Source organism: Gigantopelta aegis, chromosome 6 (genome assembly GCF_016097555.1).
Source record: "Gigantopelta aegis isolate Gae_Host chromosome 6, Gae_host_genome, whole genome shotgun sequence".
Taxonomy (NCBI): Eukaryota; Metazoa; Mollusca; class Gastropoda; order Neomphalida; family Peltospiridae; genus Gigantopelta; species Gigantopelta aegis.
The window spans coordinates 37191442-37218073 of NC_054704.1; the positions used below are offsets into that span (position 1 = coordinate 37191442).

Below are 26632 nucleotides of genomic sequence, written 5' to 3' on the forward strand. Positions count from 1 at the left end.
TAAAAATGCAATTCATTTTTTTTTAACATACACTGAGATGAACAGTGACAATGAATAAGTTAATGGTAGGCGAAATATTTAATTCTGCAGAATTTTTATTTTTATTGTTTCAAAGTAAAGTAAAGTTTGTTTTATTTAACGACGCCGCTAGAGCACATTGATTTTTTATCTTATCATCGGCTATTGGACGTCAAACATATGGTCATTCTGACACTGTTTTTAGAGGAAACCCGCTGTCGCCACATAGGCTACTCTTTTTACGACAGGCAGCAAGGGATCTTTTATTTGCGCTTCCCACAGGCAGGATAGCACAAACCATGGCCTTTGTTGAACCAGTTATGGATCACTGGTCGGTGCAAGTGCTTTACACCTACCCATTGAGCCTTGCGGAGCACTAACTCAGGGTTTGGAGTCGGTATCTGGATTAAAAATCCCATGCCTCGACTGGGATCCGAACCCAGTACCTACCAGCCTGTAGACCGATGGCCTGCCACGACGCCACCGAGGCCGGTTTTTATTGTTTCAAATGCTTTCTTTGATACAAAAATGGAAGTAATATTCTGGGTTTTTTTGTTTTTGCATTTTACGAATAAAATGTTGTATTTGTTTTTCTGAAGATCAAAAGAAATACAAATTAAATTCCCTGTTGTTGTTTTCTTCAAATTAATTTGGTTAATAGAGATGGGTAGCCCGAGTACTCTGATGGTAAGAGAGCTAGATGAACATTTGGATGGTTGGTAGCCCTCCTAAAAGGATCACCAACTGTCCAAATGTCCGTCTAGCTTTCTTACTGTCGAAGTGCTCAGGCTAAGAGATGGGCTACACAAGTTTTATATGGAAATAAAATTGCTATTTCAATAATGTACTGTGTATTTATAATCGAGCATGATTTGCAGACTAACTGATATGTTTTTTTAATGTTTTGTTACAGGATATGGGTTATGCTCCTGATTTTGTACAGATCAGTCTGGCTCCATTCATAAAAGATATTAAGAAAAAAGGTTAGTACAGAAAAATATTATAAGTTGATATATTTTTTGAAGTAGAGAATAATGAATAACAAATAAGTTAATTAATTTTTATCTGAGATGGCATGTTAAACCCAAAAAAAAGAGAAAAAAACCTTAGTTTGTGATATTAGATTTTGAAAACAGTTGTATAAAACAAAATGCAAATACCGAAAAAGGACCCACTGGTGTTGCGAAGAACAATAACTGCGTTGTTTTTTGGCTTAGTTTTTTTTTTTCTCAGTCAGACCTTTAAAAGCTTACCAGTTTGTGACTTAATGAGAGTGAGTCTTTGAATGGATACTATCCAATAGCAGATAATGTTATTTGCTAATTTGGGTGTCTTAATTCATTTGTTCGTTCATTCTGTGAACACTAGTATCCATTTTTTAAATTAAGCTTAGATATTTTGTACAAAATAAACAAGCAAGTATGCTAACAACCCATAGATCCTTGTTTCGTCAAATGTTTTTGTGTCCAGGCATCAAGATCGTCAGCAATGCTGGAGGTGTGAACCCGACTGCTTGTGCAGCTTATCTTCGGCAGGTCTGTGATCAGGCAGATGTCAAACTCAACATTGCAGTCGTTGATGGTGATGATCTCATGCCTAAGGTGTGTGTGTACTACTCAATGTTGTAATCCAATTTTAATGTAGTCATAGATAGTGTGCACCTTACCAGTGGTACAGTGCTCGCTCGATGCGCAGTCGGTGTGAGATCAATCCCCGTTAGTGGCCCCATTGCGCTATTTCTCGTTCCAGCCAGTGCACCATGACTGGTATATCAAAGGCCATGGTATGTACTACTCTGTCTGTGGGATGGTGCATATAAAAGATCCCTTGCTGCTAATCGAAAAGAGTAGCCAGTGCTCTACAAAGCAAGTTCAAATTTGCTCTTCCCTGGCCAGTAAAGCCACTTATATTTAGTAGCCAACTAATATATACTTGTAATTAAATTGATTCATCTGCCATTTTACAGCACATTGTTAATGTCGTAATTGTTATTAGGAATGCATTCAAATGAACTCATAAAGAGGTGATTCCTAGTTGTTAAATAGTAATTACAAGTTACTGTTTGTGTCTGGTTCCACTAAAACAGTGAACGACTATTAACTATCATTATCAAATTCCGTACCCAATAATTGTATTAATCGAATTTAAGCAAATTACTATTTTACTGGCACTGCATTTAAATTGCAGTACTCATTAAAAGTTAAATAAAAGCATTGTGATAATATCTACCAGGATTCAACGTGTTACTAGTAGTTACCAATCGGCTACCTTGCTTTTGGTTTAAATAATATTTATTTTCGTCATATACTGCCCTGTAAATCCATAAATACTGTTTTGTAAATAGTCATGTCTTTAAATCTGTCTAAAGTCGAGACATGAAATTAGAAACAAGTTTTCATCCTCCACTGGTGAACATGACTTCCGATGTGACTGGAAAAGTCGTTATCGTGGAGGGACCCGTTACCATGATAAGCACGAGACGATTAGAGCGCAGCGTAACACATATACAAGTCAACATTTAAAATAATTAACGTTTGAGTTTCAAACAGACAAGTAAAGAGGTACAGTGGCTCAGCAATCTGGGACCAAATTATTTCCAAACGCTTGATATTCAAGTTAAGGAAGAAAACATCATAACGAAGTATTACCTCACCCTTAACGTCACCGTGTTTACACTTGAATACTGGAGAATCATTATTTATAGTCCGATTAACATGTCTCAAACAAACTACTGATAGAAAACACGTTTTATGGAAGATAAATTGCTCCTAATCCACAGTGTTTTCCGATGTCCAGTTTGGTTTACAGATTAAAGTAAGATTATTGGACAGTCGCCAACTGGCGAATGTGATTTTATATTTTAGACCCCAGAGAATGTTTTTAGTCGCCATGGCAAGTATTTTACTCGCTTTGTAGAGCACTGGTAGCCCCTGAAGTGGCGACTGGGTTTCCTCTCTCAATATCTGTATGGTCCTTAACCATATGTCTGACACCATATAACCGTAAATAAAATGTGTTGAGTGCATCGTTAAATAAAACATTTCCTTCCATTTCTTTATCATAGACAAATATAGAAATGTAACATTTAAAGAACTTTTTCCCATTTAGGTCAACCTTTAAAATAATTTAAAATAACATCAGAAGTTTGTGGTTACACCTAAATCACCGGTACTGGTGCATATTTAAAAACCCATGTTGTAATCCAATTTTAATGTAGTTGTAGATGGTGTGCACCTCATCATAAATGAATATTGAAATGTAAAATTTAAAGGGAACTTGCATATTTTCCCATTTAGGTCAACCTTTAAAAAACAATTAGGCTATAACCTGACTTTGTTTTGGAAATAAAATCAGAATTTTGTGGTTACACCTGTAAATCACCTGTACTAATGCATATTTAAAAACACATTTTGTAATCCAATTTGTGGTCATAGATAGTGTGCACCCAACCATAAATGAACATTGAAATGTAAAGCTTAAAGAGAATTTTTATATTTTCCCATTTAGTCCAACCTTTAAAATCAAATCACAATTTTTTGGTTACACCTAAATCACCTAAAACCCAAGGCCTAGCTTTCAGAATTAACAAGCCAGACTGGACTTGTAATTTTAAACAAATGTATATTAATTTTTTAATCAAATAAATAATTATGTATCATCGTTGATGTATAATTTTCAAAAGTGAAATATTAAAAAATATATATATTGTTGAAAAGTTATATAAACACCATGGAACAGTTTGTTCAGTATTGCTACACAATTTAAAAACATTAAACAGTAATTGCTAATCAATTTTCAATTCACTAAAAATATCGCTAATCAATATTTTGGAGAAAAACAAGGTTCCCTGAACACCTGTTTGTTTAAATATTACTATATTAATATCATTATTGTTGACAGGTGGCTGAACTGGAGAAACTAGGCATAACTGAAATGGATTCTGGCATGCCTTTTCCTAAAACAGTGCACAGCATGAATGCCTACATAGGGTAAGTCAAGGTCACATTCACTGTTAACCTCATGTATTCAGTATTTAATTTTGTTTTTTGTTTTTTTTTGCTAATGAAAATATGATCTTCTACTTCATGGTGTGCGTGTGTGTGTTTTTGTGTGTTTTTGTGTGTGTGTGTGTGTGTGTGTGTGTGTGTGTGTGTGTTTATGTGTTTTTATGTGTGTGTTTTGTGCATTTTTGTGAGTTTCCATGCAATTTATTTTAATGGTGAGTAAAGCTATTTATATTGTTATTGTTGAATATGTATTGTGGTATTAAAGTCCATCTCTGTTCTAGATGTGGCCCCATTGCCCATGCACTGGACCGTGGAGCAGATATTGTAATCACAGGAAGATGTACCGACAGCTCTTTAGTACTGGGACCACTTGTACACTCAGTGAGCATTTTAACTGATCTGTCTGTAACATGCACATAATAGCACTGTTAACCTGAACATCACTGATTCAGCGAATATTAAATGGCTGTGTATTTATAATTATGACTTTAGCTAATCTGATATCAGTGCTTTTGGGAAGAAGTTAAAACTTCATTTCATTTCATTTTAACTTTGTTTTCCTACATATATTTATTTAAGGTTCAAACATGCTATCATGGTCACGCCACTGAAACTATCTGTTGAGTTTGTGAGAGAGAAGTCAGTACCAGCCTTGGTGGTGTCGTGATTAAGTCATTGGACATAAGGCTGGTAGGTATAGGGTTCGCAGCCTGGTACCGTCTCCCACCCAGAGCAAGTTTTAATGACTCCATGGGTAGGTGTAAAACCACTACACCCTCTTATCTCTCATTAACCACTAACATTTAACAACTAACCCACTGTCCTGGACAGACAGCCTAGATAGCTGAGGTGTGTGCCCAGGACAGTGTGCTTGAACCTTAATTGGATATAAGCATGAAATGACAAGTCAGTGTAGTAGTATTACACCTCTCCATAGAGCCCTTAAAACTACCTCTCTCTCTGGGAGCTGGGACCAGGATGTGAGCCCAGTACCTACGAATTTTACATCCAGTGGCTTACCACAGAGCCTGTTTGTGTTGAAGCCAATATTTAGGGGTTGTTTTTTTAAAAGAGGTTATATTATTACACTCTCATTAGTGATCCATTTTAAAGCCTTGTTTAACTTCAGTTGTTTTAATCTTTTATATATTTTAGATATATTTATGGCTAATCACATTACATTACTATTCAAATTATGAAAATATATGCATTGATTCTTTGCATGCAGGCAAATTCTAGTTTTTACCCCCACCAAAAAAAGAGAGAAAAAAGCATTTTCTGCACATTATTTATTTCAGTTCCGCTGGTCTATGAATAATTTTGACTTGCTAGCTGCTGGCAGGTATGTACATTGCCTACCGGACTGTCCATATTTGTGTTCAAATTAAAAAAGTTATATCACTGACATTTTGCATTCAGTCTGACGATAACATGATAAAACACAGGACAATATTTCAAAATCTTAGGTAACCAGAGGTTGGTTCACCTGATTCTTACCCAGTTAACCGATTGTTTGATTATGTGAAATATAGTAATCAATCTGTTACATAAAATGTCCATTGCATGTACATTATTATGACAGTATATTTTGCTGATATTTAGTCTATAAGCAAATGAAATATTTCATTGCAAATAATAAATGAAAAGTTTTTTGATACTTGATTAAATGACTTTTAAAGTGCGTAACAATTCCACATGTAACCAATTGGTGATTCACATGAATTTAAAATTACATAATAGAGCTAGCTCTTGGTCAGCAGAAAACATTGCAAAATAATTTTTTAAACTTAAAATATTAATTATTTCATGAAAATATTTTGCCAAATTAAAATAAAATTTGCTAATTGTTTTTAAAATTCGCAATTCGCAAATTTGACGAGTGCCAGAGCCAGCCCTGCATAACCAGCATGAAACAGATATCTGAAATTAAAAACCGTATTATTAACAAGTTATTTAATTTATCCTGAAATTAAAAACAGTAACCAATTATTTAATTTATCCTAAAAGAAAATTAATTCCTGATAATTGATATTGTTATAATTAAAGCAATATTAATAAATCATCTGGTTTAGTTTAAGAAAATTGCTTTTAGAGACATTGGATATCTATCTTTTGTAAAAATATTGTCTACATGATTTTGACACTGTTTACATGGTTATGGTGTGTTTATTATGTTCCAGCCTTGCAGGTCACCTGATTGAGTGTGGGGCACAGGTTACTGGTGGAATCTTTACTGACTGGCATATAGTGAAAGACTGGTATGTATTGCTGTGCAGTACACAATTAGTTTGTGAAAAATTAAAATGTGATAAGAATACCCTGTTGGCATATATAGTGAGCCTAACACCAATCCAATGCCATGAGTTAAAAAAACACAAAAAACAAGTGTTAAATTGCCAAATTAAATTCAATAGCCGATGATTAATAAGAACAATGTGACCCTAGTGGTGTCATTAAACAAAACAAAATTTAACATTTCCTGAACACAGATTTAGTCGACTGCAAACAGCACAACATGTCTTGATGTCTAATTTAGCACCAGAGTGAAACTAGATCGGATGACAAAGGGCTAAATTAGGTATTTTCTATACAGTATGGTAGAAGAAAGAGAAAATATTTAAATGATCTAATCGGGAGATTTTTTCACCTTTTTATCCTCAAAGGGACAACATTGGTTTTCCCATAGTAGAAGTTGGTGAAGATGGCCATTTTGTTTTGACTAAACCGCACCACACTGGAGGTCTTGTTTCCACGGCAACAGTATCCGAACAACTTCTCTATGAGATTGGTGACCCGGCACACTACTTTTTGCCAGATGTAGTTTGTGATTTCACCAATGTCTCCTTGAATGAGGTGGCAGAGAACATGGTGCAAGTCACGGGAGCACGGGGCAACCCACCTTCAGGAGAGTATAAGGTTAGTGGTAGGCGCCACCGAATATATGAACAGCTTCTGGTCAGACCTAAGTTCCAGAAATTATATATATATATTTTTTTTTTTTTTTTTTTTTTTTTATTATTATTATTAATTTTTTTGTGCACGGAAAAGCATGGATTGCACAGAAAAGGTATATTTAGTTTTTTCATGTCCTTCTCATCTGTCTTGTTCCCTCATCACTGGTTATGGTTTCCCCTCATTTACCTCTGTACCCTATACGCTTTCATTCACTTTTCCCATATTGCCAAGGCCAGTTTTATGACATCAGCTTTTCCCTCAAATGACTTCATTTGGACCCAAAATGTCATGGTGCATTACAATATTATTATTTGAGGCAGAGTGAGACATTATTTCTGGTGAAGCTACTGTGGGAAATTTAAAAAATAAAAAAGGTTGACACACAAGGGTCAAAATATCAATACTGGTGCTGACCAGAGACCAGCAATATATTTTTGTGGGCCTTGTGCTAAGTACACACCTAAGACAGTTCAGGCAGCAGTTATCTGAAAATGTTGCCAATATGCACCAGCCAAAACACCTGTCTTGTTTGTGTTATGCAATAATGGATTAGTGTACAAGTTTATGGAGATTGGGTAGCGCATAGTATGATGCAAGTGTTAGGAAAGATTGGGGTTTTTTGTTATTTTTTAACACGACATAATTAGGAGATAACCATATGGAGTTTTTAGATTTGCAGGTGTTATTGTCTATTTGATCCCGCAAATGTCATTTGAAACATTTGCGGGCATCAAATAGACAATAACACCCACAAATCTAAAAACTCCATACGGTTATGTCCATTGTAAACTGAATCGTTTTTCTACAGAACTATATTTGGCATTTAAAAAAAAAAAAACCTGGCTACAATCTAACTGTAGACCCTTGAATCATCAACTTCGCCTGTTCCAATTGTTGATGATGTCACTTTCTAATGACGTCATTAGCTTTCCGGGTGTTATTTTCATTTGATCTCTGAAAGAGAATGTAATTAACCAATAACAATACAGAACACACTCCAGTCAGTTTACAATTTCTAATAAATGTTTTGCATTATACCTCTGTACATTTAGCATGTTACTTCACAGTATTTGAATCCTTTGTAATTTGATTTGAAGATGTAAATAGATAAAATTGCCAGCTAGTTCAATAACCCAGTTTGCTATTAAGTGCTAAATTGGGACAACTTTTTTTTTGGTGTATAGGGTTGCTGCCTGGTATTTCTTTTCAAACTGCTAGCATTTCCTTTAAATCTGAATGTTGTAAAATGTATAATTTGATTTTGTTTTATTAGGTTTTATTTCCAGGTGAGTGCAACATATGCTGATGGGTACCGCTCCACGGTAGTTGTCCCAGTGGGAGGACCGAGGGCATCACAGAAGGTGAAAAAGTCAGCAGAAGCTATCATTAAGAGGTCAGTGATAATGTTATTAACATGTTTAATGGTTATTGGTCAGGGCCCTATTTCACAAAACATCGTAAGTTACGTCTGCTACTAGCAGTTACACCAGCCGTGCGTTTACATGTGTTTGGCATCAATTTCACGCAGAAACTTACATCATTACGGAAGCTGGAGTATTTTAAAGACAAAAGAAAATGAAATATGGGCTCTTCTAACTATATTTGTTGAACTATAATAGTAATAAGAATCGTAGATTTACGTTGACGTTCAAAACGTAACTTACGATGTTTAGTGAAATAGGCTCCAGTTTATTAGTCCCCTAGTTGGGCTCACACTGGAAACATTTTTGTTTTAGCCAGCTGTCAGATGTATAGAGCATTTCGTTCAAAATTATTTTAAAATGACTAATATGAACAAACATTTATTAACGAAATATTAAATGTTGTAGCCACTTGTATAGAAATTAGCAATTGGCTAACTTGGTCCAACCAGAGGAGACTATAGGTTTTGTCTCCATCTGTGCCACATACAGTTTTCCACATTTTCTTTTTCTGCAGTGCCTCAAGATGTTGAATTGCAGTTTTGTTTAAAGCTTTATTGTGTAGAGTTACACATCAAGTTTGACTTTCATGGGTTTGCCCTTTTTTCACAGAGTTTTGACCCTTGAACTGAGGACATATGAAAACTTGGACGTCAGAATGCTTCTGGTACACTTCTCCAGTCATAAATAGTAGCTATTCACTGATTTATCCTATAACTTACCCATGATATCCATGTCATAAACCCATGTTATAATTTAGTGTAATAACCCGGTTAATAATGGTGTGCAACTTTACAAGGTCTCTAGGTAATGTGTTGCTGTGAATGGGTCATTTGCTTACTAGCCATCAAGACCCGTGTACCTGAGCATAACATTTTTAAATATTTAGTGAAAATGCATGACTTATTTGTGCTAATCGTAATGACGTCATATTACCGATGGTGGCGACTTTAGTACTGTGATTTACTAAAAAAATTATTAAATTGTTATTTTAGAAGTGTTATAGATAGGATAAATAGAATTCGCTACTCGTGTTTTTTACGTTGTAAAATATCAACCTCGTCTAGTTAATTGGTATTTGTCGAGGCTCTAGTTAATCAGTATTTGTCGAGGATCTGCTGAGACAAATACCGATTAAAATAGACTCAGTTGATATTTTACATATTAAAAAATACTCATGACGAATCCTTTATATATCATCCACAGTTTTATGTGTTGTCCTGTCAAGTATAGTGCACTTTCAGTTTAGACCAAGTGTTGCCATATAGTCAAGTGGCCAAAGGCCCAAATATCAAAGAAAAAATTCAATTGTTTTTTTTTCAGTGAGTTATCTTTTAAGTGCATAGGTGTTATGAAATAAACAGTCTGTTTTAACATCCTAAAAATTTACTTAGAACATAAATGTATTACTTACTTGGTTTGACATAATATTATTATATGTGAGTTACAATGTTAGATTAATTCACGCCAGTGGAACTCTTGCTTTATTTCTCATCACAACCAGTATTCCAGCATGTGCTGTCCTGTCTGTGGAAAAGTGGGTCTGAAAGCTAATGAACCATTTTGCCACCACGACTGGTATATTGAAGGCTGTGCTATATGCTATTCTATCTGTGGGATGGTGCATATAAAAGATCCCTTGCTATTGATGGAAAAATGTAGTGGGTTTCTTACTAAGACTATATGTTAAAATTACCAAATGTTTGACATCCAATAGCTAATGATTAATAAATCAATGTGCTCTAGTGGTGTCATTAAACAAAAACAGACTTTATGAACCATTTGGCATGTGCTTACACTCATTGACCCATGTCTGTCTGGTAACATTCTTCAAACTTCTTGGAAGACATGTACTATAGAAATAGGTTTAGTCTGATTATTGTTGATTATTACCGTATATATAGATATTTATATACTGTACAGGGAGGCGGGATGTAGTCCAGTGGTAAAGTGTTCACTTGATGCGCAGTCAGTCTAGGATCGATCCCCGTCGGTGAACCCATTGGGTTATTTCTCATTCCAGCCAGTGCTCCACAACTGGTGTAACAAAGGCTGTGGTATGTACTATCCTGTCTGTGGGATGGTGCATATAAAAGATCCCTGGCTGCTAATCAAAAAGCGTAGCCCATGAAGTGGCGACAGCAGGTTTCCTCTCTCAATATCTGTGTGGTCCATAACCATATGTCTGACACCATATAACGGTAAATAAAATGTGTTGAGTGCATCATTAAATAAAACATTTTTTTTTTTTTTTTTTATATATACTGTACATATTACGTTTTGACTTAGGTGTCGGAGAATATTCCACCAGCTTCATCTTGATGATTTTAATGAAGTTCATATGGAGATCCTAGGTAATGAGAGTATGTACGGATCTCTGTCCAACATTTCACAGGTGAGAAAATCTATTACATACGTTATTCTTTTTTCTTCTGTTTTTTAAATACAGTAACTGACTTCTGGTTATAAAGTTTGTCCATAATGTATGTGTTCATTGAAGTTGAGGATTGGAGGTCAGATGTCATGTACAATGGCTAAGGAGAGGGTCTGTAAAGTACATAATATTTATGGCCCTAAAAAAGTACCAATGTTGGCCCAGTTTGTTTGTTATCAGGAAACATAAATTCTGTCTTATAATTCATGGATAAAATGTACACAATACTATCTCCTAATTGTATCCAGTGTAGTTTAAAATGTACACAATACTATCTCCTAATTGTATCCAGTGTAGTTTAAAATGTACACAATACTATCTCCTAATTGTATCCAGTGTAGTTTAACATGTACACAATACTATCTCCTAATTGTATCCAGTGTAGTTTAACATGTACACAATACTATCTCCTAATTGTATCCAGTGTAGTTTAAAATGTACACAATACTATCTCCTAATTGTATCCAGTGTAGTTTAAAATGTACACAATACTATCTCCTAATTGTATCCAGTGCAGTTTAAAATGTACACAATACTATCTCCTAATTGTATCCAGTGCAGTTTAAAATGTACACAATACTATCTCCTAATTGTATCCAATGCAGTTTAAAATGTACACAATACTATCTCCTAATTGTATCCAATGTAGTTTAAAATGTATGTACATGGGGAAATGGGATAGGGATGAAACATAGTAGGATATATAGATTGGGACATGGTGTGAAAACAAATCTTGAGGATGCCTTTTGTGTTGGGTATGTACCGTATGTTCAGTGATATTGCACACTCTGAGCACTATAAATGCTAGCCTAAGTGAAAGTCGTTTAGATCTTGGTTAGTTTTTTAATCTTAAAATCACTGTATGGAAGTTTTCATGGTTGCATATATGTCAGTCAAACATCATTAGTGCATTATTGTTCTTGCCCCCATCTTCCCATTCAAAATATTCTCGTCCATAAATCTGAAGTTTGTACATGCCTGAAATAATTTAACTGTGTTTCTGTACTTTTTAAACGTAAGAACTTTTATGAACATTAATATTTAGAAAATTGCCTTGCAGGATATTAGAGAGGTGGTTTTGTGGCTTGCAGTTCATCACAAACAGAGCAAAGCACTGGAGTTCTTTTCCAGGGAAATTGCACCTGCTGGCACAGGCATGGGTAAGGCTATAATAAATGGAGTTTTACATCAGTTTGAAGTTAAAGTTTGTTTTTGTTTAACGACACCTTTAGAGCACATTGATTTATTAATTTACATCAGTTTAAAGTAATGTTTGTTCTCTTCACTTTTTTAAAGTCTTTTTTCTTTCATTGATTGTGCAGTTTTTAAAAGATATAATTTTTCAGTTATCAAGTTTAATATACTAGTATATATTCCTGCAGTATTTGCATTTATTCATTGAATTTTTGCTTTTATTTGATACCTGAAAACTGAGGTGGTGGAGATGGAGGGTCTTTGTGTTGGGCTTTGGTCCCAATGACTTTGATTTTTTAAAACTGACCTTGGCATATATATCATACGAAATATATAAAATGAATGGAATGGTGGAATTGTGTTTATTTTGAATTGAGTAAAACTTCTGAGGTGAGGTTCATACCTTTCATATGGCACACATTTAAAGATAATTTATTAACTGATTGTAGATAAGTGTGTTTTGTAGGTCTGGTGTCTTTTATTAAAGAAAACCACTCGGTATTGAACATTTTTTATATTTATATATTTGTTTTATTCCTTTAATATGGCCAGTTCATTTATTTGGTGCTTTTTTTTTCTTTTCAGCTCCAGGAATGTGTAACATAGTTGGAGGAAGACCTAAAGTGTTAGTAATATGTTTTATATTTTTTAAATTCAAATGATAAACCTTGTGATTTATTACTATTTTATGTGTCCAGATTATAAATATAGCATGGCAAATTGTGTGTATATATTACAGTTACCTGGTAAACAGAACTTTTGTGAAGAAATATTAACCGTGAACTCTTAAAATATTTTTTTTCATTCATACTAACCTGTATAAATAATATTTTATTTTTCATAAATAAACCATTATTAACCTTAAAATTTTACAAAAATTAAAATGGGTCATCTGTGAGTTATATCAATTTTCAGTCGGCTGACTCGTAGTAATATATTTTTAAAACAATTGGATACATATATTTATCAGATATTACCAAAAAACCCTGTGTACCTCCATTAACAATATGTGTTTTTTTCCAGGTCACCAGTGTTGAAGCTGTTTTCATTTTTGTATCCTAAGAATAATTTAAATGTAAGTTCTTTATAAATGTCATGTTCAACTAGTCAAAACATCACTATTATAATAATTTTATAGAAAGTTCCACTTTCATACTTTAATTTTTAATACTAATTTAGGAAGTATTGTTATCAAGTAATGTGATCATTAAAGTTCAAAATGCCATTATTAAGCAAAATAATTAATGAACTATTATTTGTACCAAGAAAAAAACCCTATAAAGCATTGCTTTCCAAATTATGACCAAAAAACAAATACACAGTTTATTTTATTTAATTTGTCATATGTAGAACTTTAAAATTAGTATACCGGCCTCGGTGGTGTCGTGGTTAGGCCATCGGTCTACAGACTGGTAGGAACTGGGTTCAGATCATAGTCAAGGCATGGGATTTTTAATCCAGATACCGACTCCAAACCCTGAGTGAGTGCTCCGCGGGTAGGTGTAAACCACTTGCACCGACCAGTGATCAAAAAGGCCATGGTTTGTGCTATCCTGCCTGTGGGAAGTGCAAATAAAAGATCCCTTGCTGCTAATCAGAAAGAGTAGCCCATGTAGTGGCGACAGCGGGTTTCCTTTCAAAATCTGTGTGGTCCTTAACCATATGTCTGATGCCATATAACCGTAAATAAAATGTGTTGAGTGCATTGTTAAATAAAACATTTCTTTCTTTCTTTAAAATTAGTAGAAACTTGCTTCAGTGAAAAATGTGTATGTATGTGTTTTAGTGGTGTCATTAAACAAAACAACTTTAAAAAAAACATTTAACTTTGTAGTCTTTTTAAAAAAAACCCAATCATTTAAATGTATTGAAGTGGTGTTAATCAAATATTCCTTTCTTTTGCAGATTCGTATCAGCATGAATGGTGATTTTGTGGAGGAGTACATTCCACCAGAGGTTCCGACGAAGGAGTACACCAAGAGAGCGTACCCGCCACCATCGTCTGAAGAGGGTCACACAGAATCAGTGTCCACTGGCAACTCGTCATACCGCCTCGAAGAATTGGCTTACACCAGGAGTGGTGACAAAGGAAACAACAGCAACATAGGTGAATTATCTGCCTTTTTATTGGCATTTGTTTTATTGGCATTTATTGAATTTCTCTTTTACTCTTTGAAAGATTTGACTTGTACAAGGAGTCATGATAAAGGAAATAATTGCAATATTGGTAAATAAACTGCCTTTTTATTAGTTTTAGTGAAATAACATTTCTTTCAATTCCAATTTTACCTTAGGAGGAAACAATTTCAATAGTTTAATAATCTGCCTTTTTGTTAGCATTAGTGAAATAACATTTCACTGAGTTTCTCTTTCACTCTTTGAAAGATTTGCCTGCTTTAGTTGTGACAAAGGCAACAATAGCAACATGATAGCATTTTCATCAGCGTTGGTGAAATAAAGGGACCATATGCAAAGTATGCATGGAATTTGGGTAGAGGGTTTACACGTCTTGGTTAATTAACTTTTATTAGTCCCCTACCAATCCAATCAACTAGTTTATGCCGAGGATCCAGCAGCTTTAATTACATTACATGACAAGGATATTGTTTTCCCACAGTGGTTGAATAATGCTATCAGTATGTTCTGTTAAAAAAAAGTAAAGTATTTTTCCCAAAAAAAATTCTATCGGATGGTACAAGATGGGGTCTTATCATGGAGTATGTACAGTGATGTGGGTTGGGCGAGGTTCAAAGATTTTAAAAGTTTGTTATGTTTAATTAACAGGTGTGATAGCTCGTCATCCATCATACCTGCCCTACCTGAGACAGGCATTGACTGCTGAACGGGTAGAAGCATATTTCAGTCACTTGTTCACTGATCGCAAAGGACCATTGAGTGAACGTATCAGAAGGTATATTGCTTTCTGTTGTCAACACAACTGGTGTATCATTTCTTTTCTACTTCACCTGACCTCAAATAAAGGTATATTCCCCTAGATATATTAGACTGGTCCGAACATCCCAACAGCCAATGGGATGGCTAAAATCCTCCAATGAGTACTCTGCTTCCTGTTCCGGTCACTCCAAATGTTCTCCAAAGGCTGTGGTATGTGTTATCCTATTTGTAGGATGGTGTATATAAAAGATCCCTTGCTACTAGTGAAAAAATGTGGCAGGTTTCCTTGGACAACATTTCAAAATTACCAAATGTTTGACATCTAATAGCTAATGATTAATAAATCAATGTGCTCCAAAAAACAATCTTTAACTTCAACTTTTTCTGTTGTCAAAAACTACTGAAAATATATCAGCAGTTTAACCTAGTCTGTTTTAGGTTTGTTGTTTTTTTGTCAATAATTTTAGTTTATGTCAGTTAGAAGATAGAAGAATAACAAATGACAAACATGTCCTGTTTTCCTTCTGTTTAAATAAATATTTGTAAAGCAAGATCTTGACAGATTTATCCTTGTTTTGATACTTAAAATTTAGTCCATTCAACCAAGTACCTTACCACCAAAAATTGATGTTTGGCTTTTATCGGGAAATCATTGTTTCAGATTTGACGTACCAGGAATCCATGGAATGAACTTTCTTCTCTACAATGCACTTGGTGGAGGTGGAATTGCATCGCTCAGAGTCGATCCTCAGGTTTGAAAGAAAAAAAATTCATCATCATTTTCATCATTAATCTCGACTCCAAATAATCCAAAAACATAATGTTTTGGACCGCAGAATGTCAAAACTAAATTTTTATTTGGCCAAATAGCTGTTATATGAAATACTAGTAGTATGTAGTTTTGGCATGGGTCTTCAGTTTGGGCAGGACGTAGCCCAGTGAGAAACCGCTCGCCTGATGCACGGTCAGTCTTGGATCAATCTCTGTTATTGGGCCCATTGGGCTATTTCTTGTTCCAACCAGTCCATCATGACTGGTATATTAAGGCTGTGGTATGTGCTATCCTGTCTGTGGGATGGTGCATATAAAAGATCCTTTGCTACTAATGAAAAAATGTAGCGGATTTTCTCTATAACACTGTAAATTAAAATTACCAAATGTTTGACATCCCATAGCTGATTTTGAATAAATCAATGTGCTCTAGTAGTGTTGTTAAACAAAATATTTCTTTAACTTTAAGTCTTCAGTTTGAAATTCAAGGCAGACAACACTTTTATAGACAATTCACTTGTATTGAATTACCAGGATACTTTGATGACAAAAAACATACATTCTAGATTAACTGTTTTGATATTGTGCAATTAGGTAATACCAGAAATAACCACCAGTGATTTCACATAAAAAAATAAAAAATATATATATATATATACATGTATATATATGTGTGTATATATTTTTTTAATAAACTTTTTAACTTTATTAACATGCCTATGTACAAAAAAGGTCCTAGTGCCAATAAGCACTGCAAATGAATGGAGAGGCAACCCAGTTAAGGAGTGTGCTGAAGGGTAACAGTTATTGTTAAATAACTTGTAAACTGCACTAGAGATGATTATTATAAAACAATATTCTATTTTCAGGGTAAAGCTTTAGGACAAATGCTACTCGACTTCGTCATTGAAGACATTCCAGACCTTAAGTCACTAGCCACTAAGACTAAAGACTGAAGTGTTTGATGTCGATTCATCTCAGGGAGGCTTTGTCATCATAACTTGTTCAGAACGTATGGGAAATACTTAGCTCAGTTATCACCTACAGTAACTGTTTGAACTGAACAAAGGCCAGGATTTATGTATAATTATATAGAATTATAATGTATTAATTGTTTTTATCTTTGGAACACATCTTCAGGCATGTTCTGAAGGCAGTGTGCTCACTAAACTCAGTTTTGTGATTAATATTGTATCATAATATGAAATGAATGTAACATTCAAAACCAGTCAAACTGTATATGAAAGCTCAACTATGTAATACCATATTGGACTGAACATGCCACAAAATATGTGAATTAGGCTAGGTTTTGAATAGAGGCTGGAGGATGGGCGAGGGTTTGCTGCAGACTTATTTAGTTGGATCCTGTGTTCAAAGGAGGTCTAAGTTTTTGGATATTATTTTTATTTTGAAGAAGTTTGGTAAGTTTAAAGCTGGAAATTAGCTGGGCCTCTTTGAACCTTTAAGATGGGCTGAATAAAGGCTGTGATTTACCTTTAAAAATAAACATTTGCATTGTATTGATGCCATCCAAGTATTGAAGCATGAAATACTGTTAACATAAACATAATAATGTTTAATAAACATGTATATCGCAACATCTGGGTCAGATTTATAAAAGGGTGATCATCAGTCATTTATAGTACCTGGATGCTTATAAATATTGAATATTGACGAAATATTTCACGATTACATGTGCCTAAGAGTAGATACCTTTAATAAATTTGGCCCATTATGTACAAAGTACATTTTCAAAACCTTTAATTTGAAGCTGTATTCTCAATAATAGATGCTTCCTAGAAATATGCTTTATGTTTATCAGGTTTGAGCCTTTAAACAAGAACCTTACTTCTTGTCAACTGAAATTTAGTTATTAGAGAACATATACATTTTGCACTACATATATTCGAATTTGTTTATAATAACTACTTGTAATATGTATATCAATGCGAGACAATTATGTTAATTACAATTTTAAGGTGTCCTGCAAAAGACAATTTGCTCAGGACTTAACACCACCATGGGCTGGCCTTGTTCATAGAACATGTTGTGTCCTAACATCAAGTATATTTTTAACATGGGTACATGTGTAAGCATTTAGAATAGATTGTCCTGTTTTGTTTACTTCCCACAATTCATCATTCTTGAATTCCTGTTTGCTGTTGTGTGTAACCTTGGGTTTGTGCAAAAACATTTTTGCCATATTGATGCTTTGATAATGGGTTGTTTCTGATCGGTTTCGTTAAAATGAAAACCTATGTTTGTTGGAAGTTCTTTTATTTTACATTTGTAAAATATGTTTAAAGATGGAGACTGGGGCATTAAGTTACTTCACCTTACATGGAGTCCTTCAGTTTCTTATTAACCATGTGTGAATTCTATGTTTATGTACTCTTAGTGTTTATTTACTTATATGGTAATATTTTACAGAAATATTTGTCAATTTTTATCATTTATTTCACAATTTTCTATTACTTCAAACTAGACACATACTCACTACAGTGGTATAAAACTTTTTAAATTTTGAAAGTTTAAGATACAAATATTAATTATATTGAAAAGTAAAATTTAACCATTGTCGTTTAACTTCAACGTGTGACCTTGAAGGTCAGATGCTAAGATGGTAACTTGGTTAGTCGGAAAATGTAAGTCATGGTTAATTCATGATCCAGCATGGTTACCAACTTTCTAAAACAAATTTCAATAAAAGTATTGTTCAAGCTTTTGGCTGTATGATTATCATCTGTCAAGACAAAACTTAGTAGCAGTTTAAATAAACTAGGACATTGTTAAAGGCAACAAACATGATCTATTTGTTAATTATTTATGATCAGATGTTTTATGTATACTAGTCAAGTAGTATAATTCATTATATTACCATTTATATACATTTCTCCAAGTGTTAACATTGTTTGTGCATATAACTATCTTCCTGGCCAATTGATGTTACCGGTAAAATAACCTGTTTGATTCTTTCTTTGTCTGAATAATCTTTAATATAAATAAAGTGGTCAATGAAAAATATCAGTAATGAAGAAATCGAAGGATTCTGTCTAATTTCTTAAAATTGCCAAGGGTGGTCAGTAGAATGAGATGGTAGTGTGGTCCTAGTTCAGTCGGTAGAGTGAGATGGTAGCGTGGTCCTAGTTCAGTCAGTAGAGTGAGATGGTAGCATTATAGGATCAAACCACTTCAGTGAACCTATTCTCAGATTGTTTTTCCCCCCATCCTAATCAGTGCCCCACTATGACTGCTGTGATATGTGATTTCCTGTCTGTGGGGAAAATGCATATAAAAGATCCATTGCTGCTAATGGAAAAAATGTAGCAGGTTTCCTCTGACAATTAGGAAATAGTTTATTTAACGACGCACTCAGCACATTTTATTTACAGTTATACAGCGTTAAAATTACCAAATGTTCGACATCCCATTGAGTAGACAATGATTAATTAATAAATGTGCTCTAATAGTGTCGCTAAACAAAACAAAGTTAAATTTTTCTTAAAACGTCGGACTTGAAACTATACTTTAATCTAAACAAATTGCTAATAGTTTTACAGATTCTAATATTTCTTAAAGGGACACACCCTAGTTACGGCTAGTTGTTAACCATTACGGCGTTGTTTTTCGCTATTAAACCCATTTTTTCACAAATAAAATTGCACTTTACTTACCGTTTATTATTTAGAATATACGTTTCTATTCACCTGAAGTGTTTTTTGGTAATCCTGGTGTTTGTAATACCACAAAATGCATTTTTCGTATTTCTGAAAAACGGACGCACGTTTGAGAAAAAAACGTTGAGCAGACAAGGTCTAAATCTATTTTTAGACGGGATATTTCCATTTCAATGTCACAGACGTTGGTATACCACGTGACCGTTATCATTTTGGTTCGGTTTGTTTTCTCGTGCACGGTTCGCGCAATCAACATCCGATTTGTTGTTGTTCATTTGTGAGATTTTTCTTCACAATTCATGAACATTTTCAGTAACAATAAAGTTCAGACAAGTAAGTATCTCAATATAAGTCCTACGATATCTGGAGAGGGGATACAACCAGGACAGAACAGTTGGAAATGTCTGTGAAATTTGTCGTGACGTAGGCATTGTTGTGCTTCGAGCGACATCTACCGGTGACATCAGAATACAAACTTTCAAAATTATTTCAAGCAATTGGGACATGGGGATTCCCATGGTATTTATCGATATAAAACCTGCTTTTTCACTCCATTTGATAAAAACGTGATCTAAGTGTGTTACAGGTTTGTAGATTAACCAAATTATAATTTATTTTCGCTGGATGGAACTAGGGTGTGCGGCTTTAAGTACTCTACCTAAATATTCTCTGTGAATTATTAACTGATATTTTTACTACATCAGGGCAGTTAAAGCAAGATGTTTTTCTTATTTTGACACATTTGTATTGAATCAATATTGCTCATTCCATGGTATGAATATTTTGCAATAAAAGAATGCACAAAGTGTGTGTTTATTTTATTTTTTAATACAGACGAGATCTACAAAACTTGCATACTTTGAAATATAATCACCAGTCTAAAATTCTTAATGGCATTAAGTCTTGTCTAGTAAATAACAAAAGCACAAACAATGTTTTATACTTTATATATGATTACCTACTGTAACATTCAACTTTGACCATATACTCGAATGTTTTACTGATCAATAAAGTCATCTTTATAATCTGTTTCAAGACTTTCTTCTACTTAGTTCATGGCACACTCGCAGAATTGTATTCTCACTGTGTGGCAAAAACTGGTCACAGTATTCTGCAGCAAAGGACACTGGTTCAACTCATTTGGTTCATTAGCCAAGGCACTGTAAGGAAAAGAAAAAACCTTTAGTGTGCATACAAATATAAATCGTGATTCTTATCAACGTAAAATGCTAATAAAATGATACAAAGCCTGAACCATGTCTGTGCCATAAACAAAATAAATTCTGGCACTCGCATTATGTATATTGATTCAGAGAAAGATGACGGACGCTAGTTCTGAACAATGATGATTTTCTAAAATTCTTTAAAAGTTCCATGACATTTATTGCTTTTTGGTCACATGTTGTCACAAACGGTGAATGAAGTTCAAATTAAATATTTTACTGTTTTATTTAAAGGGACATTCCTGAGTTTGCTGCAATTTTTGAGATGTTATCGACTAACCGAGACTTTTTAACGATTGTAATTACATCTCAAATATAATTTTCTGCATAAAATATTAGTGGCTGTATATTAAACGTGTTTCTGAACATTCTAATATTAGTACTAGGTTAAATTTTATTTTATTTCCTAAAATAAGTTTTTTCGTACATACGAAATTATTTGAAGACAAAATCCAGTTTGGGCTTGTTACAAATATTAAGACAACCAGAAACAAATTGAATATACAGACGCTGATATTCTAAACAAGAAAATATATTTAATATGCACGTTTAATCGTAGAAATATTTTATTAGTCACAAACATCTTACAATGCAGCAAAATCATGAATGTCTCTTTAAGAGTAAAGGATCCTATACAACTTGTGAGGACCAATAAATAAATATTAATTTTATGTAAAACAAATGAACATATTAATCACTAATACACACTACAGGAAGAAACCCTACAGCACCAACTTTCAATAAAGTTTGGTTAAATATGTAGTGGCTAATGGGTTTCTTCCTGTAGTGTGTTTATTAGTGATTAATATGTGAAAATAATTTTTATCAAGGAACTCAAAAATGATTGATGTAAAGGTGTTTAATGTCAAATATAAGATTGTTGCTATATTAGAGTGATAATCTTTGACTACCGTTTGGTAGGCAGAGATTGTGCAGAACTTATATAGATTGGGTCTCTGGCGGTAACGAGCGTTATAACTGTCCAAATGTCTGTCCAGCTTTCTTACAGTCAGAGTACTCTGGCTAACCAAAATGTTGATGACAAGTGGGATATTGCCTGACTTTGGGGTACAGGTATCCTCAAACAGCAACTGCTAGGGGTGCTATATGATAAAGATATATAGACCTAATATACCTGTGCTATGGGGGGAAAACAACCTGGGACGAACGGGAATAAAGGTGAAATGATCTGAACATGCTACTAAGATTGATGACAGTTTGCATTATCATAGTTTGACACCCAATAGCCGATGTATTTTTCGTGCTGGGGTGTCGTTAAACATTCATTCATTCATTGGAATACTGCCATCATTCAAATACAAAATTAGCTATATTATTAAAAAATTTCACCACATTAAATACAAACTGGTCTAGAAAACTTGACCCCTATCAAAATTCTTTAACAAGCAGACAACCCAGTTATGTTTTTATTTTTCAGGGCTTCTAGATTATGGTAGCCCCACTCCCATGGCTAGTGATATTCAATGTTGGGCTAGTAAGTAACTACTACTGCCATGCCCAATGGCTAGTGAAAAATTAAAATTGTCAAATGTTGCAGTTAAGTCTATTTTGTAAATATGAATATCCTGACCCCACCCCAACCTCCAATAATAGTGTTTTTAAGCTCTATCTCCCTCTTTAGGTGACATATCTGATTATTACTATTATTTAGCAAAATTGTATTAACTAAAGTAAAGTAGGGCTAGTGAATATTTAATCATGACTAGTAAATGTTTTAAATCCCTGATCCCACGGCTAGTGCATTTTTAAGTACCTTTTGTCAAATATATCATATCAGAAAATTACCCTTGCAGGACCGTACCCTCGGGGGGGGGGGGGGGGGGGGGGGCAGTCCTACCTCCTACCGACTTTCCTTTGGCACTGTCACGTATAAAGAACATTATAGATAATAGATACTTATGAGTACAGCTCAGATCATGGGTACAGAAACTGTTACACCTAGGTCAAATATTAAACTTTGCACAAATCATGTGAAATGACACTAATTTACTGATTTACTGACTGATATCTAAACTATGTAGATTTATAACTTGCAGATCAAGAACATAAGATTTTTGCTCTTGACGGAGCATTTCATGGCAAGACATGCATATCTTCTGCTCATAACATGGTGTCTTGTGATGCATAGTAACTGACAATAAATAAGGTCATTTCACAATTAAACCCAAAAACAAACATGAATAAGTGGAAGACTATGTGAAGACACCAAAAAACCCAAATTGTGTATAAACTTAAAGTTTAGAAGTGACACTGTAAAATAGACACCGTTATGAGCAGCAGATTTTTTAAAAAAAGTTTCCAGGTAAAGAAAACTGAATCAATGAACACAATATGGTACATGGAAATAGATTTATTCATCATTTATGATAACCCAAAATCAATAGCACACATTGAAGTAGAAAGACTATTTCCAATCACCTTCTGCGCATAACACAGACACTGATTATGCCAAAATACATCATAAAACACTGCAAATCATACAGATGTGACCCCATTTGACAGAATGACTTAATCATTCCTAGGATGTGTTAGCTTGTCTTGAGTAATAATAAAAAAATAAAAATACAATGTACTAGTATATATATATGCTATAGACTTGTGACACAGAAAACCGGTAAAATATGTTTTTAAAAACTGAATCTTTGTAATATTTCGAGTTCACTTTTATATTGAATATAAAATATTGGAAGTAGATGCTCTGTAAATATACTCAGCAGGATAATATTGCCTCTCAATTAGTGTTAAGTTATAACATCTTACTTTAATGATTGGGAGAAGAAAGAAAAAAACAATAAACGAAATATGAGGAAAAAATAGTTGGCAATCACTGGAATAAAACTTGTAATTTGATCATTGGCATCCAATACTAAACAGAAATCATGTAGGCAATTTGTGTCTTTAAAAGAAATCCTTGGAACAGGCATAATGTCCAGGATCTTATTGGAGAAAAAAAAACGAGGTGTCCAATACATCAGACATGACATAGTGCTGCCCCATTTTCCTCAGGAAACGCAGCTCTGTTCCATCGTCATCAACACTTTCAACCTGCAAAATATGAAAATGTCACATTATATAACAAGCTTGTACAATGTACTGACAAAATGTAAACAGAAAAAACTCCACATTTGTTTCATGTTTGTGCTGTTGCTTCTGTTGTTTATCTTACAAGGTTTGTTGACAACATCCAAATAAATTTTCATGAGGTTTAAATAACTAAGTAATTTAATCCAAAACTTAAATCTGTTTTGTACATTCCATAAAGTTTTTTTTGGCACAAATGGCAAAAGGGGGTGAGGGGGTTAGGATCGGTCAGGTAACCCAAGCCACACATATTATTTAATTTGGTCTAATTGTATTTTACTTCCAGGTTCCTTGTAATAAAGTGTTAAAATGTAAAAAAACAAACACTTTAAATGGTTAACATAAAATGATACCTAAAAGTTATGTTTATAGATAAAACAACTAAGTCAATATTTTTGGTAGCATTTTTTTGTTAAAGTTTGTGGTTGCTATGGTTATGAAAATGCCTACATAAATAGCCAATGAAAAGATGGATTTTGATTATTTAAAGTTTTTTCGGCCATAACAAAGACTAACTAAAATAATCCTCAAAAGACTGTTCAGACATCTGCTTAAAACTTTTCTGTTCAAAGATTTTGATTACCGAATAGAAGTACATCAAACACAAAATAAAAGAACTTTAACCCTTTTTTGTTTCACCATCAAAGACTACAAAGAACAAAGTGGCTAGTCTTGTTAACACATCTTTTAGAACAGGTGGCAATTAGGGGCAATAAAAATTCTAAAGGTAGACACAGGTGGGCCACACAGGTGAGAGGTGTTACTATACAATACATTCAACCTCACTTTGAATCTGTAGTATCAAAAGTGTGTATTATCACATTAGTGATAATTAAAAGTTCAAAATATTTCAAAAGACAACATAAAAGGCTTTTTTCTAAGCTTTGTACTCTTGTACTTCAACAAATAAATGGAGTCTGTGTTGTGAGCAGCATGCCATGAGTTAAAATTGAGTTAAAATTTACTTATTTATTACAAAAATTAGGCAGATATATTTCAAGCACTATTTCATTAATGTGGACCAACATAAAGCTGGTTTAATTAATTAGGCACATTGATTTGCAAACAATCACTTCAGCTCATAACAAAGACTCCAAAAATAAAAATAAAATGGGTGTCTGTGTTATAAGCTGAATACCATGAGTTACAATTGAGTTAAAATTTGCTTATTTATTAAAAAAATTAGACAGATATATTTCAAGCACTATTTCATTAATGTGGACCAACATAAAGCTGGTTTAATTAATTAGGCACATTGGTTTGCAAACAATCACTTCAGCTCATAACAAAGACTCCAAAAATAAAAATAAAATGGGTGTCTGTGTTATGCGCAGAATACTATGAGTTAAAATTGGGTTAAAATTAGCTTATTTATTACAAAAATTAGACATATATTTCAAGCACCATTTCATTAATGTGCACCAACATAAAGCTGGTTTAATTAATTAGGCATGTTATATGCAAACTATCACTTCTGCTCATAACGAAGACGCGATTCTAATGGTGAGAGAATGACCATCAAAAATGCATTTATTATCATAAAATTTATCACAAAGTGTCTCAAGTAAAAAGAAGAAACATTAACAAAAGAAATACTAACCTTCCATTCGTGTGCACTGCTTGGTTATCAACCAAATTGACGAAAAACGTCCCTGGATCAAATTGTCTTCCGCTCATAACATGTGTCAAAACCAACAGACACGAATGCAGATCAAGCTCTCTTTGTAAATCACAATGTGCTTGGCACAAACCAATGACGCGTTGCTTTTAGTAAACAACTTGTGGAATGTATTAAGCAAATTTACAACATATCACAATTTTACCCAAAGTTGCAGCGTGTGTTCTTTCGCTCATAACGCACAGGACACCAATCACTTGCGAGTTATATATATGACCATAAATTACGTAATTTTACAATCACAAATCTCAGTTTTTCCCGTGTACAGTACTAAAGTGTACATATTAAGCCATGTGGTCTTTGTGACGAAAAAACACTTTGTTGCAGTAGATACATGCGTCGTCTAGCATTAATGTAAATAAGACACTAATGGTTATGAGCGGAATGTAGATTTATCGCCAGTAAAATCATGCAATTTACTTAAATATACATGGAAACAATTTAATGAGAAAATAACAAGAGTATTTATCTTATGTTAGGTGGTAGTTATGGTCTGTATATTGCTTTTGTACATGGGGCATTTGTTGATCAAAATTTGTAGTCGTCATGATGTAACAAAATGGCCATGGTTTTTACCCACTATTACTGTCGTTTTAGCTTTTTCCTGAACTTGGTGCAAACCAAACATAGCAAACTTTGCTCCTACTAGGTTCTATAAAGTCTTTCCTGGACATAGTTGTAAAAGCAACTTTGAAAAAATTAACATATCCTTTGAAAATGGATTTTTTGTTCAACATACACTCAGTGTACCCATGATCTGAGCCGTACTCTGATCATAAATCGTTAGGGTTTGGGTTACTAGTGACAGTTCCAAAGGAAAGTCCTTCCAGCATACACATCTCAGTGTTTTATTTGTTTATAAATAAGGATTTTGATCAGGGTACGGCCCTGCTTTGGATATTTTTTACTTATTGTGTACGAAGCTATCACTGCTATGTCAGAGAACTTCAACTTTAGGGAACTTACAAGATCGAATAACTCCACAAGTGATGCCAAACAAAATAACATTCTGAATAGTACTTTGCAAGGCTAGTCTATTTTCGTTTTGAGCTTTCGCTTTCTCATCTTCATAATCGCCCTTTCCCGACGGCTGCAATCTAATCATTTTGTATTGTGAATTTGATTTACTTTTCAGTCGTCACGTTTCGCATGTGAGGAGGTTGGACTATACCAATTCAAATCCCATAGGCGACCATGTTAACGTTTGTGTTTAAAAACACTATATGCAATATATCAACCAAACTGTGACCCATAAAT

The 26632-nt window shown here is 33.8% G+C and overlaps 1 protein-coding gene and 1 long non-coding RNA gene across 2 annotated transcripts in view; one reads left to right on the forward strand and one right to left on the reverse strand.

The window, feature by feature from the left end:
- LOC121375943 overlaps window positions 1-19385 on the forward strand; it is a 28543-nt gene extending 9158 nt beyond the window's left edge. The window contains exons 3-18 of the mRNA XM_041503671.1: window positions 932-1001; window positions 1489-1619; window positions 3919-4007; window positions 4307-4406; window positions 5324-5367; window positions 6206-6283; window positions 6689-6941; window positions 8267-8373; window positions 10691-10796; window positions 11896-11995; window positions 12615-12654; window positions 13053-13104; window positions 13935-14136; window positions 14814-14940; window positions 15586-15676; window positions 16565-19385. Of these exons, the coding sequence (XP_041359605.1) occupies window positions 932-1001; window positions 1489-1619; window positions 3919-4007; window positions 4307-4406; window positions 5324-5367; window positions 6206-6283; window positions 6689-6941; window positions 8267-8373; window positions 10691-10796; window positions 11896-11995; window positions 12615-12654; window positions 13053-13104; window positions 13935-14136; window positions 14814-14940; window positions 15586-15676; window positions 16565-16651 (1677 nt within the window). The 3' untranslated portion in view covers window positions 16652-19385. The remainder of the gene's footprint in view (window positions 1-931; window positions 1002-1488; window positions 1620-3918; window positions 4008-4306; window positions 4407-5323; window positions 5368-6205; window positions 6284-6688; window positions 6942-8266; window positions 8374-10690; window positions 10797-11895; window positions 11996-12614; window positions 12655-13052; window positions 13105-13934; window positions 14137-14813; window positions 14941-15585; window positions 15677-16564) is intronic.
- A 917-nt stretch (window positions 19386-20302) lies between these two features.
- Window positions 20303-26568, reverse strand: LOC121376217. Its single transcript, XR_005958416.1, has 2 exons — window positions 26342-26568; window positions 20303-20532 (listed from the first exon to the last, which is right to left on the reverse strand). It is a non-coding gene; the product is annotated as an uncharacterized LOC121376217 (long non-coding RNA).
- Between the last annotated feature and the right edge of the window lie 64 nt (window positions 26569-26632).